General features: G+C 45.0%; 1 protein-coding gene across 1 annotated transcript in view; it reads right to left on the reverse strand.

Annotated features, from left to right (window-relative positions):
* The window catches only part of LOC132832876 (dynein axonemal heavy chain 6-like), a 670564-nt gene that overhangs the window by 446907 nt on the left and 208246 nt on the right, over positions 1-15411 (reverse strand). The window contains exon 29 of the mRNA XM_060851082.1: positions 1742-1928. Coding sequence (XP_060707065.1) covers positions 1742-1928 — 187 coding nt within the window. The remainder of the gene's footprint in view (positions 1-1741; positions 1929-15411) is intronic.

The following is a 15411-nucleotide window of genomic DNA, read 5'->3' on the forward strand; positions in this document are numbered from 1 at the left end:
GTGGGGTTGATTGGTACGGGTGTCCCAGAGATGTTTCCTAAAACGCCCTGCGATAAGGTATCCAGTCTCCCCAATGTAGAGGAGACCGCATCGGGAGCAACAGATACAATAAATGACATTGGTGGATGTGCAGGTAAAACTTTGATGGATGTGGAAGGCTCCTTTAGGGCCTTGGATAGAGGTGAGGGAGGAGGTGTGGGTGCAGGTTTTGCAATTCCTGCGGTGGCAGGGGAAGGTGCCAGGAAGGGAGGGTGGGTTGATGGGGGTGTGGACCTGACCAGGTAGTCACGGAAAGGGGTGGGGAGGGAAATATATCTCTGGTGGTGGGGTCCGTTTGGATGATGCGGTTTATGCGAAGGTTGGTAGAGTGGAAGGTGAGGACCGGGGGAGGGGGGCGTTCTGTCCTTGTTACGATTGGAGGGGTGGGGTTTGAGGGAGGAGGGGTGGGATGTTGATGAGATGTGTTGGAGGGCATCTTCAACTGTTGCTGGTGTCTTCCACTGTGAAAACCGATGCAAATTACCGATTCAGTTCGTCTGCTATTTCTTTGTTCCCCATTATTCCTTCTCCAGACTTATTTTCCAGCAATCAAAGGTTGATTCTCTCTTGCCTATCTAAAAAATCTCTTGCAATCTCCTTTTATACTACTGGCTAGTTTACTCTCCAATTTCATCTTCTCCCTGCTGATTGTTTTTTTCAGTTGTCTGCTACTGTTTTTTAAAGACTTCCCAATCTTCTGGCTTCCCACCATTCTTCACCACATTGAATGTCTTTTTCTCTCACTTTTCTGCTGTCCCTGACTGGCCATGGTTGCCTCATCCACTCCTTAGTACATTTCTTCTTCCTTGGGGTGAATTTCTGCTGTGTTTCCCACATTGCTTCAAATTCCTCGAACACATGTACTCACTCGGGCTGCTTCTCAATCTGGATGGGATCTCTCCTTCCTGACCCTGATCATGTAGAATGGGTTCCTTCTGCCCCTATTTCCTATGTTTCCAAATCCTCCTGATGATCTGTTTACAGTGTAAGCTACTCACTGAGTCTCAGATGGCCATTACACTTTGAAAGTCTTGTGTGATGGGTGCAGACATCAGATAGGAGTGACTGAACAGCGATGAGCAGTGGGACATTCCCAGGGAACAAAAATCTGCACCTGGCTGAGTCCAATAAGGCCAGGCTGCTTTAGCATTTGTAACTAGGATGGTTCTGAGACCACTTGGTCATTCTGTCTGTTTCAATGAGTTTCAATGACTGAGCTGCAAACATCTCCTTCAATAAACTAATGGTTGGTGTCATTGTCCGAATTCTAGAGCTTTTCCTTTTTCAAGTGGAGAGTCCTTGAAATTGATCCAGCTCCATCAGCGCCAACTCTCTGAGTGAACAGAGCCTTTGACACTCCTGTATTTTTTCTTTTTTTGTTTTTTCTTTTTTTTTTCCCTCTTTTCTCTCCCCCACACTACTGCCTAACAGCGGGAGTGCTTATTTTTCCCCAGCAGCCATGTCGAGTGTGTGCAGCTTTCAGACACAGTGCAGAGTGTAAATCTTCTCGAGCTTTTCAGGGAAATCACAGATTTAATCTAATTGCTGTGCAATAATAGCTGTAATCAAGTGTGTATACATTGTCAGTTCCTCAATTTCACTATTACAAATGCCTTTTTAGGGTCCAGATCAAGTCTAATTGCTACTTCAATAATCTTTGCGAGGTTCCTGTCAGCAGGTAGAAGTGAAGGTTGGTTCCTACCTGTTGGGATAACCGCTTGCTGGCCAGCTGATATACATTAACAATCTTTCCTGAGAGGGACTTGGCTGATTTAAAGCCCTCAGAGAACAGCATGATTTCTGCAATTAGCTCGTAATCAGGCACCATCATTGCCACTGGGCGGAATAAGGATTTCAGGTTGTCCGGGAGTTCAACTCGTCCTTCGTATCTAAAGGAGTGAAAACAAATACAAACCTGACATTAGGAAGAGGAAATGCAGGGAGATTAGTCAGCATCTGAGTTACAGAGGGAACCCTCCCACTGAACTTAATAGCACAGTAAGTGCGGAGACAGTCAGTTCAGAGGCAGCCTCCAGAGACTGACTGAACCCATCTTGTTGTCAACACGTGAGAGATGAGAGCACGGTTGGTGCAAAGATCAATGTCCTGATTCCCATGGAGAATACATCACAGAGTGCCACAAACAGGGATCACAGACTCATAGAGTCATAGACATGTGCAGCATGATCTTTGGTTTCGAAACTCAATCCCTCTACCCATAAAAGCTAACACATCACAAGCCTTTTTATGTACATGGGCACCAAGATCTCTCTGCTCATCTACACTCCCAAGAAACTTAGCATTAGCCCAGTACTCTGTATTCCTGTTACTCCTTCCAAAGTGAATCACCTCACACTTTTACGCATTGAACTCCATTTGCCACCTCTCAGCCCAGCTCTGAAGGAGGTAACAGCAAAACATTTGGAAAAACATAATCTAATCAAGCAGAGTCAGCGCAGTTTCATGAAAGGGAATCATTTTGGACAAATTTATTATTTTTTAAATCAGAGTGGACAGAGAGAAACTAATGCTATGTTGGACTTCACAAAGCTGTTTGACAAGGTCCCTCACAAAAAGGCTAAGTCATAATGTAAGAGCCCATGCTCTTAGAAAAGGTGATCTCATTGAAAGACAGAAAATTACAGACCGACTACCCTAACCTCAGTCGTGGGTGAGATCCTGGAAACCACTGTGATGGATGAGATTTCTGAAAGCATGGAAGGGTAGGAGGTAGTATATTGACATGGATAAAGAACTGGACAGGAAACAACAAATGATAGTAAGGTTGGTGACCTGTGACCATTGGGGTTCTATAGGGATCAGTGCTCGGGCCACAACTGTTTACAGTATGTATTAATGACTTGGAGGAAGGAAGCAAACATACTCTAGCCAAATTTGCAGGTGACAAATAGGTGGTTAGACAAGTGGGAGGGTTACAAAGACCTTAGAGAGGTGTTGATATGTTAAGTGTGTGGGCAAGAAGTTGGAAGATGGAGTATAATGTGGAAAAATGTGAAGTTGTTCACTTTGGAAGTTGGAATCAAGAACACAGTATTATTTAAATGGGGAAAGCTGCACCACCAAATGTCTTGGGGGAACTTGTGCACACAGGTACAGCAGGTAATCAGGAAGGCTCATGGAATATTGGCCCCTATTTCGAGGGAGTTGGAGTATAAAAGTAGGAAAGTCTTACTGCAACTGCACATCTAGAGCACTGTGACCAATTTTGGTCACCTCATTTAAGGAAAGATATCATTTCATTGGGGACAGTTCAGAGAAGGTTCATTAGGATGATTCCTGGTATGGAGGGATTGACTTATGAACAAAAGCAAAACTGATTTAAACTCTAATCATTGGAGTTTAGGAGAAGGAAAGGTGATCTCATTGAAAAACGGAAAATTAAAGACCGATTACCCTCACCTCGGTCGTGGGTGAGATCCTGGAATCCATTGTGATGGGTGAGATTTCTGAAAACATAGAAGTGAATGGTAAAATAGTGCAAAGTCAGAATGGTTCCATCAAGGGGAGATTATGCCTGACAACTCTGGTAGAATTCATTGAGGAAGTAACAAGCAGGTTAGACCAAGGAGAGCCAATGGATGTTATCTACCTGGACTTTAAGAAGGCCTTTGACAAAGTGCCGCACAGGAGGCTGCTGGGTAAGATAAGGGCCCATGGTGTTGGAGGCAAGGTGCTAGCATGGATGGAAGCTGGGCTGTCTGACAGAAAGCAGTGAGTGGGGATAAAAGGGACCTTCTCAGGATGACAGCCGGTGACAAGTGGTGTTCGGCAAGGCTCAGTGTTGGGACCACAACTTTTTGCTTTATACATTAATGATCTAGATGACGGAACTGAGGGCATTCTGGCTAAGTTTGCAGATGATTGAAAGACAGATAGAGGGACAGGTAGCATTGAAGAGGTGGGGAGGCTGCAGGAGGATTTGAACATGTTAGGAGAGTGGGCAAAGAAGTGGCAGATGGAGTACAATGTGGGAAAGTGTGAGGTCATGCACTTTGGTCAGAAGAATAGAAGCAGGGACTATTTTTTAAATGCAGAGAAAATTCAGAAGGCTGAAGTGCAAAGAGACTTGGAAGTTCTAGTCCAGAATTCTCTCACGGTAACCTTGCAGATTGAGTCAGTACTGAAAATGTGTTGCTGGAAAAGCATAGCAGGTCAGGCACCATCCAAGGAGCAGGAGAGTCAATGTTTTGGGCATGAGCCCTTCTTCAGGAATCCTGAAACGTCGATTCTCCTGCTCCTTGGATGCTGCCTGACCTGCTGTGCTTTTCCAGCAACACATTTTCAGCTCTGATCTGCAGCATCTGCAGTCCTCATTTTCTCCTAGAAGATTGAGTCAGTAGTTAGGAAGGCAAATGCAATGTTGGCATTTATTTTGACAGGACTTGAATATAAAAGCAGGGATGTACCTTCTGAAGCTCTGTAAGGCTCTGGTCAGACCACATTTGGTGTATTGTGTGTAGTGTTGGGCCCCATATCACAGGGAGGATGGACTGGCCATGGAGTGTGTTCAGAGGAGGTTCACGAGAATGGTTCCTAGGAATGGAAAGCTTAGTCTATGAGGAATATTTGAGTACTCTGGATTTATACTCGATGGAGTTTAGAAGGATAAGGGGGGAATCAAATGAAATACACAGAATACTGAATGGCCTGGACAGAGTGGATGTTGGGAAGATGTTTCCATTGATAGGGGAACCTAGCACCTGAGGGCAGAGCCTCAGAGTAAAGGAAAGACCTTTTAGAACAGAGATAAGGAGAAATTCCTTCAGCCAGAGATTGGTGAATCGATGGAATTCATTGCCACAGAAGACTGTGGAGGCCAGGTTATTGAGTATAGTTAAGACAGAGATAGATGGGTTCTTGAGTATCAAGGGAATCAAGGGTTGCAGGGAGAAAGTGGGAGAATGGAATTGAGAAATATGTCAGCAATGATTGAATGGCGGAGCAGACTCGATGGGCTGGATGACCTAATTTCTGCTCCTGTGTCTTATGGTCTTATATAGGATTCTTAAGAGTATGACAGGGTCAATGCTGAGAGGATGTTTCCCCTCATGAAAGTATCTAGGACCAGAGGGCACAGTCTCAGAATAAAGGGGACACCAATTTAAGACTGAGATAAGGAGGAATTTCTTCTCTCCGAGGGTTGTGAATCCTTGGTCCTTCTTGTTATAGAGAGATGTGGGGGCAGAGTCTTTGTGGATATTTAAGGCTGAGATAGAGAGATGTTTGATCAGTCTGGCATTCAAGGGTTATGGGAAAGAGCAGGAAAGTGGACATGAGGAATGTTGGATCAGCCATGATCCTATTAAATGGTGGAGCAGGCTTCAGGTGCCAAATGGCCTACTCCTTTCCTACTTCTCATGGTAAAGTCATCACAGTCTGCTCTCTCATTAAACGTTTGAGTTTAAACTGAGGGTCACAGCACCAGAATCCCAGGTTCAATTCCCACCTCAGGTGACTGTCTGTGTGGAGTGTGCACGTTCTCCCCGTGTCTGTGTGGGTTTCCTCCGGGTGCTCCGGTTTCCTCCCACAGTCCAAAGATGTGCGATCAGGTGAATTGGCCATGCTAAATTGCCTGTAGTGTTAGGTAAGAGGTAAATGTAGGGGTATGGGTGGGTTGCGTTTTGGCGGGTCGGTGTGGACTTGTTGGGCCGAAGGGCCTGTTTCCACACTGTAAGTAATCTAATCTAACCTCAGACGAGTGGTAAGGTTGAGAAGGCAGGACTTTCATGTGGAGTGAAGCCGTTATGGGAATTGAACCCATGCTATTGACATCACTTTGCATTGTAAATCAGCGAATCAGCTAACCAATCCATAACAGTGGATCCAGTTGTTCAGTGCCCCTCCCCCTGCATTCAATATCTGATTCCTTCCTTGTTGATTCAAGATAGGTACAGGGTACAGAATCTATGATCTTAAAGATACATTCCAATAGGTTGCCAAAACTAAGTCACTTGGACCGCTGTAGTTCAAGTAAATGTTGCACCATTGCCACATCAACTGTAATTCAAAAGGATGCTGATTGTGGCTCTGGCAGTATTACCAAAAGCAATTTTCAAATGGGTGAAAAATACAATGAACCACTTTATGGAATATTAGGGACAGTTTTAGATTCATTCAAAAAAAACAGAGGGAGTTGCCCAGATTTTTTTGAACGTAGTATAGAGTCGTAGAGTTATAGAGATGTACGTCACAGAAACAGACCCTTGGGTCCAACTCATCCATGCTGGCCAAATATCCTAAATTAATCTAGCCCCATTTGCCAGCATTTGGCCCAAATCCTTCTAAACCTTCTCAATTCATATACCCATCCAGATGTTTTTTTAAATGTTATAATTGTACCAGCCTCCATCACCTTCTCAAATGTAATAAAAACAGATTCTTCCTGTCCTCACCTCCCACCCCACCAGTCTCCACATCCAACGCATCATCCTTAAACACTCTGCCAATTCCGACCAGACTCCACCATCCAGAATATCTTCCCCTCCCTGGCCCTCTCTGCCTTCCATAAGGACTGTTCCCTTCGACAGTCCTTGGTTTGCACCACTCTCCTCACCAACGCCCCCGAACTCCCAGGTACCTTCCCCTGCAACTGGAAAAGATGCAAAGTCTGCCAGTTCACCAACCCTCTCACCTCCATCCCGGGCTCCAAACAGTACTTCCAGGTGAGACAGAGGTTCACCTGCCTCTCCTCCAACCTAGTTTACTGTATCAGGTACTCCTGATGTGGTCTTCTCTACATCAGGGAGACAGAACGTAAACTTAGGGAATGGTTTACCCGAGCATCTCAGCTGGGCCCGCAGGGGCCAACCAGACCTCTCAGTCACCGCCCATTTTAATTCCCCTTCCCACTCCCTTTCTGACATGACAATCCTTGGCCTCCTCCATTACCACAACAAACTAAACCACAAATTGGAGGAACAACATCTCAGCTTCTTCCTGAGCAGCCTCCAGCACGGAGGACTCCACATTGAGTTCTCCAATTTCAAATACCCTTCCTTTCCCATCCCCCAACTCCCTTCCCACTCCCTCCCCTTCCATTCCACTCCTCCCAGTCTCCTAACAGATTCATTCTTCCCACTGACCAATCAGGTTATACCCTCTGCCTGTCTTCACCTATCCTCACCTCACCGCCCTGCCCCCACCACCCCCTTTATCTGCAACTTCCCCTCACACCCACCCCTAGTCCTGAAGAAGGGTTACACCCGAAACATCAACTTCTCCACTTCCTGCTGCTGCCTGGTTCGCCGTGTTCTTCCAGCCTCCTGCTTGTCAACTTTGGATTCCAGCATCTGCAGTATTTTTTGTCTTCACCACTTCCTCTGGCAGCTCATTCCTTACACACACAATCCTCTGCGTGAAAAAGTTGCCTCTCAGGTCTCTTTTAAATCTTTTTCCTCTCATCTTAAACCTATGCCTTCTCGCTTTGGACTCCCCTATCCTGGTGAAAAGACCTTGGCTATTCACTCAATCAATTCTCCTCATGCTTTTATAAACCTCTATAAGGTCACCCCTCAGCCTCCAACACTCCAGGGAAAACAGGCCCACCCTATTCAGCTTCTCCCTATAGCCCAACCCTCCAACTTTGGCAACATCCTTGTAAATCTTTTCTGAACCCTTTAACACTTAATACATTTCCTGGAAGGAACACACATCCAGTCAAGCTTCTAAAAGGGAAATTAATATGCACTTAAAAAGGTAACAAAAAGGTTATGGAAAGTGAGACTAAGAGGAAAGCTCTTACAAACAATCAGCACTACTCAATGGATAGAATGGCCTCTTTCTTGGGGTCATCATTCTCCAGTTCTAGGTTCACATGAACCAATTTGATTGACAATCTGAAGAGCTTGTTCCCTCCTCGTATTGTACATTCATTCTTTTTAGGTTCTTTGCTAGAGACGTGTTTATTTTTCAGTGTTGCTGACTATGGACTGAAATGGAAAAATGAGTGTTGTAAAAACCAAGGATTGTTGAAGGATTGCTGCATTGTCTGAAAACACGTTACCTGACACTTGGGTGAAAGTTTTATATATACATCTGTCATTCAGGCAGTGGGGGAAATCTTACTGCATACAAACAGAAGCCAAGGGACTGTGTATGAATGGAGATTTGGCCAGCAACAAGTAACTAATTGGATGGTGAAATAGTGACCAAAGTTAAAAATCACACAACACCATGAAGTAATGCAACAGGTTTATTTGGAAGCACTGTTTCTTCATCAGGTAGTTGTGTAGCAGGACCATAAGACACAGAATTCATAGCAAATGATTAGAGTGATACAACAACCACCTGATGAAGGGGCAGCACTCTGAAAGCTAGTGCTTCCAAATAAACCTGTTGGACTATAACCTGGTGATTTTTAACTTTGTCCACCCAGTCCAGTAACGGCACCTCCACATCACAAATAGTGACCAGTCATCGATGACTGAGGTCACCTGCTTGCCAGCGATTACATGATTGGCTGTCAGGAATGTTCGGGGCGGAAGGTATTGGATTCCGGAAGGGAAGAGGCTGTTTTTGTTCTGCAGTGAAAAAAACCTCAAGCCTGCAGACAGTCAATTTATTTCCCCTGATAAGTTGAGGTTAGTTTTAATGAATACAGTTAAATAGTAACATAGAGTTTAATGGGTACAGTAGAGTTATATGTTGACAGCTATGAATTGTTTATTTTTTTCAATCATTAGATTAGATTCCCTACAGTGTGGAAACAGGCCCTTCAGCCCAACCTGTCCACACTGACCCTTCGAAGAGCAACCCATTCAGACCCATTTCCCTCGGAGTAATGCACCTAACACTATGGGCAATTTAGCGTGGCCAATTCACCTGACCGGAGCACCCGGAGGAAACCCACGCAGACACGGGCAAAATGTGCAAACTCCACACAGACAGTCGCCCCAGGTCCCTGGCATTGTGAGGCAGCAGTGCTACCTACTGAGCCAATTTTTGAAGATATTTAGCTTTTATTTGACTCCAGAAAGAGCAGGAGTTTGATTTCCAGTACACTATCCCAGTGAGGTGTAACAAAGATTAATTGCCAGTAAACTAAGCTATCAGAAATTATATTTCTCGTTGACTGAGGCTGCCTTTTAACACAAATCGACTCCCAAGCCTTTCAACTAATAGTTCATCAAATTCTAATCTTGGAACCAGACAAATTGTAACGTGTGTCTGTTGTAGCCTCAGAGCAGGAGAGTGGTATTAGACAAAAAACACACTATGAAAAAATAATCCTTGGTGTAAGTCAAGCAGAAATGGTAGAGTTTTATTTTCAGGACAAGAGCTGACATCAATCCTGGAATTCATCAAATGAGAAAGATGCTGAAGCTTTTGGAAAGTGGCTTTGATAAGGAATAAGCACACTAATCCTGGCAGGTTTTACAATAAAAGGCACTAAAATGTCTGAGAGGAAACATCAAAGGCTTGGGGATTAAAGTAGACTTTAATGTTGACCCAGAGGTTGAAGGAGAGAGACTGACAACATTGGCCTTTTGTGGCATTTCTGCAGCTCTTCAAAGCAGAGCTCAGGGAGTAATGACCCACTTAAACTGCCATTGGGCTGTCTTCAAATAAAGTGTGTTAAATAACCTGAGGCTACCTAGATTATGTATGATTTGGAGATGCCGGTGTAGATTATGTAGAGGCTGATATAGAATCGGAGAGTTTTACGGTACGGAATGAGGCTATTTGACCCACTGATCCTGCACCTGCTCCCAAAAGAGTGACCCACTCTCCAGCCTATCCCTGTAGCCCTCGAAAGTTATCACTTTAATACATATGCAGCTCTCTTTTGAAACCTTGTATGGAGTGCCCCTCCACCACTCTCCCTGGCAGCACTTTCCAAATCCTAACAACTCTCTGAGTTAAGTTTCTCCTCATTTCACTCCGAGCTCTCTTACTGACAGTCTTGAAATTGTAAGCCCTTGTTACTGACATACCAACTAGTGGAAACAGATTATCCTTCCTTACCCTGTCAAAATTGCTCATAATTTCGAATATCTCAATGACATCATCTCTTATTCTCATTGGAGCAAAGCAGATTAAGTCCAATTGCTCCAATCATCCCTTGCATCTCATTCCTGGTGTCATTCAAGTAAAGTTCGGCTGCACTCTCCTTTCTTAATTAAGGTACCAGAACTGACCACAGTATTCCAAATGTGGTCTGACCAATTATCTGTAGAGGTGTAATATCACTCCTTACTTTACTCTATTAGACTAGATGAGATTAGATGACTTACAGTGTGGAAACAGGCCCTTCAGCCTAACAATCCACACCGACACACTGAAGCACAACCCACCCAGACCCATACTCCTACATTTACCCCTTACCTAACACTACAGGCAAGTTAGCATGGCCAATTCACCTAACCTGCACATTTTTGGATTGTGGGAGGAAACCCACGTAGACACAGGGAGAATGTGCAAACTCCACACAGACAGTCGACCGAGGCGGGAATTGAACCTGGGTCTCTGACGCTGTGAGGCAGCAGTGCTAACCACTGTACCACCGTGCTGCCCACAAACCCAACGTTCCTATAAGTTTTTTTTAACAACTGATATGATACCGAATGTTGATCGATCCCCAGAGAGGACAGACAAGACTGAACGTGTGAGCTGGGTACATTGGTTAGTGCCCTGTCACTTTAAACTGATGACCCTGAACAGGCTGAACCTTTTGAAACAATCCGTTGTGCCTCATTAAATCACTTTTCAGGTGGAGCAGTATAACCATTTCGCACACATTCTGTGTTTTTATATTTTTTGGAGTCATTGACCATCACCATTTCGATTCACCTGCTTGACTTTAGCCCCCATTTCTCTGCTGACTCACTCCTATTTCTTGCTCTCTCTTGCACTCCTCCACACTTCCCATTGTCACTGTCCTCTTGCATTTCTCTGTCTGTCATCATATTCCTGTTTCTTTTCTGATTATTCCTCCTTCACTTGTATTTTTCTGGAGACATAGAGATGTACAGCATGGAAACATGGCCCAACCCGTCCATGTCGACCAGATATCCCAATCCAAACTAGTCCCACCTGCCAGCACCCGGCCCATATCCCTCCAAACCCTTCCTATTCATGTGCCCATCCAAATGCCTCTGAAATGTTGCAATTGTACCAGCCTCCACCACATCCTCTGGCAGCTCATTCCATACACGTACCACAGTCTGCGTGAAAAAGTTGCCCCTTAGGTCTTTTTCATATCTTCCCCCTCTCACCCTAAACCTATGTCCTCTAGTTCTGGACTCCCTGACCCCAGGGAAAAGACTTTGTCGATTTATCCTATCCATGCCCCTCATAATTTTGTAAACCTCTATAAGGTCACCCCTCAGCCTCCGACGCTCCAGGGAAAACAGCACCAGCCTGTTCAGCCTCTCCCTGTACCTCAGATCCTCCAACCCTTGAAACATCCTTGTAAATCATTTCTGAACCCTTTCAAGTTTCATAACATCTTTCAGATAGGAAGGAGACCAGAATTGCACGCAATATTCCAACAGTGGCCTAACCAATGTCCTGTACAGCTGCAATATGACCTCCCAACTCCTGTACTCAGTACTCTGACCAATAAAGGAAAGCATACCAAATGTCTTCTTCATTATCCTATCTACCTGCGACTCCACTTTCAAGGAGCTATGAACCTGCACTCCAAGGTCTCTTTGTTCAGCAACACTCCCTACAACCTTACCATTAAGTGTATAAGTCCTGCTAAGATTTGCTTTCCCAAAATGCTGCACCTCGCATTTATCTGAATTAAACTCCATCTGCCACTTCTCAGCCCATTGGCCCATCTGGTCAAGATCCTGTTGTAATCTGAGGTAACTCTCTTCGCTGTCCACTACACCTCCAATTTTGGTGTCATCTGCAAACTTACTAACTGTACCTCTTATGCTCGCATCCAAATCATTTATGTAAATGACAAAAAGTAGAGGGCCCAGCACTGATCCTTGTGGCACTCCACTGGTCACAGGCCTCCAGTCTGAAAAACAACCTTCCACCACCACCCTCTGTCTTCTATCTTTGAGCCAGTTCTGTATCCAAATGGCTAGCTCTCCCTATACTCCATGAGATCTAACCTTGCTAATCAGTCTCCCATGGGAAACCTTGTTGAACGCCTTACTGAAGTCCATATAGATCACATCTACTGCTCTGCCCTCATCAATCTTCTTTGTTACTTCTTCAAAAAACTCAATCAAGTTTGTGAGACATGATTTCCCACGCACAAAGCCATGTTGACTATCCCGAATCAATCCTTGCCTTTCCAAATACATGTACATCCTGTCCCTCAGGATTCCCTCCAACAACTTGCCCACCACTGAGGTCAGGCTCACCGGTCTATAGTTCCCTGGCTTGTCTTTACCGCCCTTCTTAAACAGTGGCACCACGTTAGCCAACCTCCAGTCTTCCGGCACCTCACCTGTGACTATCAATGATACAAACATCTCAGCAAGAGGCCCAGCAATCACTTCTCTAACTTCCCACAGAGTTCTCAGGTACACCTGATTAGGTCCTGGGGATTTGTCCACCTTTACCCGTTTCAAGACATCCAGCTCTTCCTCCTCTGTAATCTGGGTGTTTTGCAAGATGTCACCATCTATTTCCCTACAGTCTATATCTTCCATATCCTTTTCCACAGTAAATACTGATGCAAAATATTCATTCAGTATCTCCATTTTCTGTGGGTCCACACAAAGGCCGCCTTGAAGATTTTTGAGGGGCCCTATTCTCTCCCCAGTTACCCTTTTGTCCTTTAATATATTTGTAAAAAGCCTTTGGATTCTCCTTAATTCTATTTGCCAAAGCTATCTCATGTCCCCGCTTTGCCCTCCTGATTTCCCTCTTAAGTATATTCTGACTTTCTTTATACTCTTCTAAGGATTCACTCGATCTATCCTGTCTGTACCTGACATATGCTTCCTTCTTTTTCTTAACCAAACCCTCAATGTCTTTAGTCATCCAGCATTCCCTGTATCTACCCGCCTTCCCTTTCACCCTGTAGTAAAAAATGAGGTCTGCAGATGCTGGAGATCACAGCTGCAAATGTGTTGCTGGTCAAAGCACAGCAGGCCAGGCAGCATCTCAGGAATAGAGAATTCGACGTTTCGAGCATAAGCCCTTCATCAGGAATAAGAGAGAGAGAGAGCCAACCAGGCTAAGATAAAGGGTAGGGAGGAGGGACTAGGGGGAGGGGCGATGGAGGTGGGATAGGTGGAAGGAGGTCAAGGTGAGGGTGATAGGCCGGTGTGGGGTGGGGGCGGAGAGGTCAGGAAGAACGTGGCTGAAGAGTTTCTGTGCAGAGGAGATGACCTGGGGGGTGCAGTGAGAGAGGGACTCACTGAAGTCCTTGTAGAGGGAGGAAGAGAGCTTCTTCAAGGAAGGCATCCTTGTAAGAGGATTCGCAGTAGGTTAAAATCTTCGAGTAAAAAATGAGGTCTGCAGATGCTGGAGATCACAGCTGCAAATGTGTTGCTGGTTAAAGCGCAGCAGGCCAGGCAGCACTTCAGTGAGTCCCTCTCTCACTGCACCCCCCAGGTCATCTCCTCTGCACAGAAACTCTTCAGCCACGTTCTTCCTGACCTCTCCGCCCCCACCCCACTCCGGCCTATCACCCTCACCTTGACCTCCTTCCACCTATCCCACCTCCATCGCCCCTCCCCCTAGTCCCTCCTCCCTACCCTTTATCTTAGCCTTCCCTTTCACCCTGACAGGAATATACTTTCTCTGGATTTTTGTTATCTCATTTCTGAAGGCTTCCCATTTTCCAGCCGTTCCTTTACCTGCGAACATCTGCCTCCAATCAGCTTTCGAAAGTTCTTGCCTAATACCGTCAAAATTGGCCTTTCTCCAATTTAGAACTTCAACTTTTAGATCTGGTCTATCCTTTTCCATCAGTATTTTAAAAGGAATAGAATTATGGTCGCTGGCCCCAAAGTGCTTCCCCACTGACACCTCAGTCACCTGCCCTGCCTTATTTCCCAAGAGTAGGTCAAGTTTTGCACCTTCTCTAGTAGGTACACCCACATACTGAATCAGAAAATTGTCTTGTACACACTGGACAAATTCCTCTCCATCTAAACCTTTCACACTATGGCAGTCCCAGTCGATGTTTGGAAAGTTAAAATCTACTCCCATAATTACCCTATTATTCTTACAGATAGCTGAGATCACCTTACAATTTTGTTTCTCAATTTCCCTCTGACTATTGGGGGTGGGGGGGGGGGTCTATAATACAATCCCAATAAGGTGATCATCCCTTCTTTATTTCTCAGTTCCACCCAAATAACATCCCTCGATGTATTTCCAGGAATATCCTCCCTCAGCACAGCTGTAATGCTATCCCTCATCAAAAATGCCATTCCTCCTCCTCTCTTGCCTCCCTTTCTATCCTTCCTGTAGCATTTGTATCTTGGAACATTAAGCTGCCAGTCCTGCCCATCCCTGAGCCATGTTTCTGTAATTGCTATGATATCCCAGTCCCATGTTCCTAACCATGTCCTGAGTTCATCTGCCTTCCCTGTTAGGCCCCTTGCATTGAAATAAATGCAGTTTAATTTATTAGTCCTACCTTGTCCCTGCCTGCCCTGACTGTTTGACTTCTGTTCTCAGCTGTACCCGTCTCAGATCGATCTCTTTCCTCACTATCTCCCTGGGTCCCACCCCCCACCTTATAGTTTAAATCCTCCTGAGCAGTTCTAGCAAATCTCCCAGCCAGTATATTAGTCCCCTTCCAATTTAGGTGCAATCCGTCCTTCTTGTACAGGTCACTTCTACCCCAAAAGAGATTCCAATGATCCAAAAATGTGAATCCTTCTCTCATACACCAGCTCCTCAGCCATGCATTCATCTGCTCTATCCTCCTATCCCTGCCCTCACTAGCTCGTAGCACTGGGAGTAATCCAGATATTACTACCCTTGACCAATGTGGACAATGACCGATGGCTTATATTTTAAGGTTAATCAAGAGACTTATCTCCAAAAACATATAATCAAGAAAGAATCCACTATACTCACTACTGCAGCCTCTCTCTTGGACAGACTTAAAACAACAATTAACTTATCTGATTCTGTGCTGTGAACTTCGCCCAACAGTTCCTCCAAGATTAAGCTGTGAATTTCACTGTTTGTTAATTTTCCCAGATGTACTCCGATGTCTAGCGATGCATGAATTCAAACAGCAAAGGCGGTAACTGTGCAGGTCATCTCTCTCTCTCTCTCCCTCCCCTGCAATGACCTCACCATGTGCTTCCTTTGTCGGCTCTTCTCCCTTTTAAAACTGCTGTTGTTTTGACTTTTTTTTTCCCAAGGTTCCAAAGCAATGCGACACCATATAAAACAGGAATTGCTGCTCCTGGAATTCGA

The sequence above is a fragment of the Hemiscyllium ocellatum genome, chromosome 3, assembly GCF_020745735.1.
Source record: "Hemiscyllium ocellatum isolate sHemOce1 chromosome 3, sHemOce1.pat.X.cur, whole genome shotgun sequence".
NCBI classification, from domain to species: Eukaryota; Metazoa; Chordata; class Chondrichthyes; order Orectolobiformes; family Hemiscylliidae; genus Hemiscyllium; species Hemiscyllium ocellatum.